Genomic DNA, 4986 nt, shown 5'->3' with positions numbered 1-4986 from the left:
TAAAGTCATTTAAATGTGCGAAAGTAACTAGAAAACTATAAAATCAATGAAACTTGTGAATTGTGCATAAAACATGGTCTACTTACTGTGATAATTGGAGTGATGCCATTTTGCTCCCTGATTTTTGTACTTGCTTCACAAAATCCCCCATTTTTGACACTTAGAAAATGAAAATTGATTTTTTTGTACAAAAAAATAGGAAACTTTATTTGGCAACATCGTCTGTAATGTCAAGACACACCTATGTGTCTAATTTGAGACCATTATAATAAACCATGCAGTGAATATGGCCATCACCTTGGTCATTTGAGATTATATTAACATTTGGCATGCCAAAAAGTATAATTAATATGGCCTAAACGAAAAAGTTCTCAACATGGAAATTGTCCGTCTCTTCAAAATGAACAACTTTGATTTTTGGACCGCCCTCGTCCGAGGTCATATGCAACCTCTACGACCAACACTATGCAGTTTAACAAAGATCTCCTTTTTACCGAGTGTGACACTCGGTAAAGAACCCCTTTTGCCGAGTGCAGCACTCGGCGAAACCCTGTTAGCTGAGTTTTGTTGTTTTACCGAGCGTTTTTTCCACGACACTCGACAAAGTACCTACTTGCCGAGTTTCACGTTTTTGCCGAGTTAGGTATTCGGTAAAAATACTATTGCCGAGTGTCCGACATAATGCACTCGGCAAAGAGCCTAACACTCGGCAAAGAGGAAAATTCTAGTAGTGTGGACGAATGTTTGATGTCCAAACCGTAGACAGAGAAATGAGATTCGACCGTAACAACGACATCTTTATTCAGTTCATTTATATGCATGTAGCCCGTAGCAACACAAGTACATTATACTAGTAGAAATACAAAATAGTAATCATCCAACACCAAACTTGCAGCTAGCGAAGCGCCTGCAAGAAATAATTAACTTGTATTTTTTGCGTCCCGTCGCCTTTGCAAAAGATGAGCTCGTAGTGGCCGCTTCATGACAGTGACCAACACGATGGTGTGTGGCTGAAGATCAATGGTGTGTTCACCCTCTGCCTCCTTCCACACGAACTCCCTCATGAGATTTGCCACGAAGTAGCCTATGTGGAGCATGGCGATGCCCATGCCGGGGCAAATCCTCCTGCCGGCACCAAACGGCATCATCTTCATCTTCCCGGCGCTACCTGTCGCTGCCACGAGGTTCATGGTTTCTCCACCTCCGGAAGCTAGGAATCTCTCCGGCTTAAACACATCGGGGTCAGCCCACACCGTCTTGTCACGCGCTAGAGCCTCTAGTGGAAAGATCATCGTGGTGCCCACTCCAATGCGTCGGCCATCAAGAACGACATCATCTTCTTTCATCACCTTTTCAGCAGTCAAAATATTTCATGTGATCACTTAGCTAGACTTCGTTAATGAAAAGTAATTAGATTCTCAAGCACCTCATGAATAGCAATAATTGTTATCTACTACTCCCTCTGTAAAGAAATTAGTGATCTAAAAGCTCTTATAATGGAGGGAGCACTGTATTAAGGATTTCACTTACTTGCCTAAACACCAAAGCTGTGGTAGGATGTAGCCGAAGAGCCTCCATGACGACGGCGTTGAGGTACTCCAGCTTCTCAAGAACCTCCTCGGCCTCGGCGCCCACAGAATCGTCGATCTCTCTACGGACAGCCTCCTGTATGTCTGGGCGCTTCACCAGGTTCGCCATGATCCACTGGATTGCCGCGGCTACGGTTTCACTCCCAGCACCGAGGAACTCCGAGCACAGCCCTACGAGTTCTGCGTCGCTGATCCTCTGCTGCTGCGCAGAGCCGCCTACACCTACAGAGGCCACATGGTCGTCGTCTTTGACCGGGACCTCGAGGTCGAGGAGCGTGTCGACGTAGCACGGAGGCTCGTCGGAGCAGCGGCGACGGCGGCGACATGCATCGATGAGCGGGAGATACATATCCTCCTGCTTCTGCCGTACTGAGACCAGCTTGTTCCATTGCTTGCGGTAGATTAGCCTGGTCACCGCCACCGGGAACACCGAGAAGACGAAGACGCGCACCACAGGCAACGACTGGACGAGGTCGTCCTGGGCATCGGCTATGGCGCGTACCAGGGCTGGGTAAACGCCGTCCCCGAAACACATGGTGCAGACCACGTTGAAAATGGCGTCACGGATGCTCTCCGCCGCGAGGACCACGCCGTGCTGCTGCTGCTGCTCGCGGAGGTCCGCCACGAGACCTCGGAGCGCATTGCGGCGCGCCAAGGCGTAGCGGTGGAGGCGCGTCGGGTGGAAGAGTTGGGAGGTGAGGTTGTGGCGGATGGCGCGCCAGAATGGGCCATGGGGCGCCGAGGTGATGTTGTGGTGCCGGCCGGCGGACAGGACGGCGCTGGGCGCCATGGACGGCGGACGGTTGGAGAAGGACCCGCCGGCGCTGCCGCGCACGAGAAGGCGGTACGCCGTGGCACAGTCGCTGACGAAGACTGGCTTCCTCCAGGCGGCGGGGAGCTTCGGTGCTAGGGCCGACATGACGGTGGCGAGGCGCGTTTTGATCGGGCCTGCATGCCGGATCACGGCGAGGACGACCAGAGGAACCAAGGGGAGCACCAAGAGGAGTAGGCCTTGCATGGTTGCTTGATGAATATAATTTTTTTTGAGGGGTGCTTGATGAATATAATTGAGCTGTAGGCCTACGACTTTCTCTTGTGTATATATGCCACTATATGTCAGCACACACAGAAAATTTCAGTTTAGTTGTCTTTTTTTTTGCGGGAGTTTAGTTGTCCTTGTCGATCGGTATGATGGGGCATCCACCAATAATTCCACTGTGACATGTCTTGTCACCAATAATTCAAATCACAGTGCAACATGTAACATCACCATCAAACTAACTACAGTGTAGCCCAACGATTAGCGCTTTAGCATCAATCAGGCACGTCTCACGCAGCCGCCTTCTCCCTAACAAAAACTTAGGGTTTCTCTGCCTCCCACCGGTGTTGCCGTCTGTCCGCTTAATCTCCGGTGACCTTAGCACTATGGCAGCGTGGTGGATCCTGGCTCTTACCGATGGAAGGGCTCTGTTTTTAGATATTTTTTTAAGTTTTGCTAGGGTTTATGTCCTACTTAGAAAGAAAAAACGACGGGGGCTCCTTGAAGATGGAATAAGGTTCTCCCCGTCATGCCGCCATCCTCTTGGTTTGTCTAGCATCATCGGTGGGCATGCGGAGGTGTGTCTTTGGCGGATCTGTCCTTGGTGGATGTGACGCCCCCGATTCAATCGTACACTAATCATGCACGCAAACGTGTACGATCACGATCAGGGACTCACGGGAAGATATCACAACACAACTCTAAAACATAAATAAGTCATACAAGCATCATAATACAAGCCAGGGGCCTCGAGGGCTCGAATACAAGTGCTCGATCATAGACGAGTCAGCGGAAGCAACAATATCTGAGTACAGACATAAGTTAAACAAGTTGCCATAAGATGGCTAGCACAAACTGGGATACAGATCGAAAGAGGCGCAGGCCTCCTGCCTGGGATCCTCCTAACTACTCTTGGTCGTCGTCAGCGGCCTGCACGTAGTAGTAGGCACCTCCAGTGTAGTAGGAATCATCGTCGACGGTGGCGTCTGGCTCCAGGGCTCCAGCATCTGGTTGCGACAACCAGGTAGAAGGGAAAGGGGAAAAGAGGGAGAAAAGCAACCGTGAGTACTCATCCAAAGTACTCGCAAGCAAGGAGCTACACTACATATGCATGGGTATATGTGTAAAGGGCCATATCGGTGGACTGAACTGCAGAATGCCAGAATAAGAGGGGGATAGCTAATCCTGTCGAAGACTACGCTTCTGGCAGCCTCCGTCTTGCAGCATGTAGAAGAGAGTAGACTGAAGTCCTCCAAGTAGCATCTCCAAGTAGCATCTCCAGTAGCATTGCATAGCATAATCCTACCCGGCGATCCTCCCCTCGTCGCCCTGTGGAAAATCGATCACCGGGTTGTCTGTGGAACTTGGAAGGGTGTGTTTTATTAAGTATCCGATTCTACTTGTCATAAGGTCAAGGTACAACTCCAAGTCGTCCTGTTACCGAAGATCACGGCTATTCGAATAGATTAACTTCCCTGCAGGGGTGCACCACATAACCCAACACGCTTGATCCCATTTGGCCGGACACACTTTCCTGGGTCATGCCCGGCCTCGGAAGATCAACACGTCGCAGCCCCACCTAGGCACAACAGAGAGGTCAGCACGCCGGTCTAAACCTAAGCGCACAGGGGTCTGGGCCCATCGCCCTGAGCACACCTGCACGTTGCGTGGGCGGCCGGAAGCAGACCTAGCCTAGTGGCGTTCCAGTCCAATCCGGCGCGCGCCGCTCAGTCGCTGACGTCACGAAGTGCTTCGGCTGATACCACGACGCCGGGATACCCATAACTACTCCCGCTTAGATGGTTAGTGCGTATAGACCAAATGGCCAGATGTTGGGGAACGTAGTAATTTCAAAAAATTTCCTACGCACACGCAAGATCATGTTGATGGCATAGCAACGAGAGGGGAGAGTGTTCGTCCACGTACCCTCGTAGACTGTAAGCGGAAGCGTTATGACAACGCGGTTGATGTAGTCGTACGTCTTCACGATCCGACCGATCCAAGTACCGAACGTACGGCACCTCCCAATTCAGCACACGTTCAGCTCGATGACGATCCTCGGGCTCCGATCCAGCAAAGCTTCGGGGATGAGTTCCGTCAGCACGACGGCGTGGTGACGATGATGATGTTCTAGCGGCGCAGGGCTTCGCCTAAACTCCGCGACGATATGACCGAGGTGGAATATGGTGGAGGGGGGCACCGCACACGGCTAAGGAACGATCCGTAGATCAACTTGTGTGTCATGGGGTGCCCCCTGCCCCCGTATATAAAGGAGCAAGGGGGGAGGAGGCCGTCCCTAGGAGGGGGCGCGCCAAGTGTGGACTCCTACTAGGACTCCCTAGTCCTAGTAGGATTCCA

At 51.3% G+C, this 4986-nt stretch overlaps 1 protein-coding gene across 1 annotated transcript; it reads right to left on the bottom strand.

Annotated features, from left to right (window-relative positions):
* Positions 1-771: 771 nt before the first annotated feature.
* Positions 772-2655, bottom strand: LOC119325754 (cytochrome P450 89A2-like). Its single transcript, XM_037599478.1, has 2 exons — positions 1531-2655; positions 772-1349 (listed from the first exon to the last, which is right to left on the bottom strand). The coding sequence occupies exons 1-2, from the start codon at positions 2605-2607 to the stop codon at positions 921-923; spliced, it is 1506 nt and encodes a 501-aa protein (XP_037455375.1). The 5' UTR covers positions 2608-2655; the 3' UTR covers positions 772-920.
* Between the last annotated feature and the right edge of the window lie 2331 nt (positions 2656-4986).

The sequence above is a fragment of the Triticum dicoccoides genome, chromosome 6B (genome assembly GCF_002162155.2).
Source record: "Triticum dicoccoides isolate Atlit2015 ecotype Zavitan chromosome 6B, WEW_v2.0, whole genome shotgun sequence".
NCBI classification, from domain to species: Eukaryota; Viridiplantae; Streptophyta; class Magnoliopsida; order Poales; family Poaceae; genus Triticum; species Triticum dicoccoides.
The sequence above is the reverse complement of the archived record's forward strand: the minus strand, read 5'-3'. Positions and strand labels throughout refer to the sequence as shown.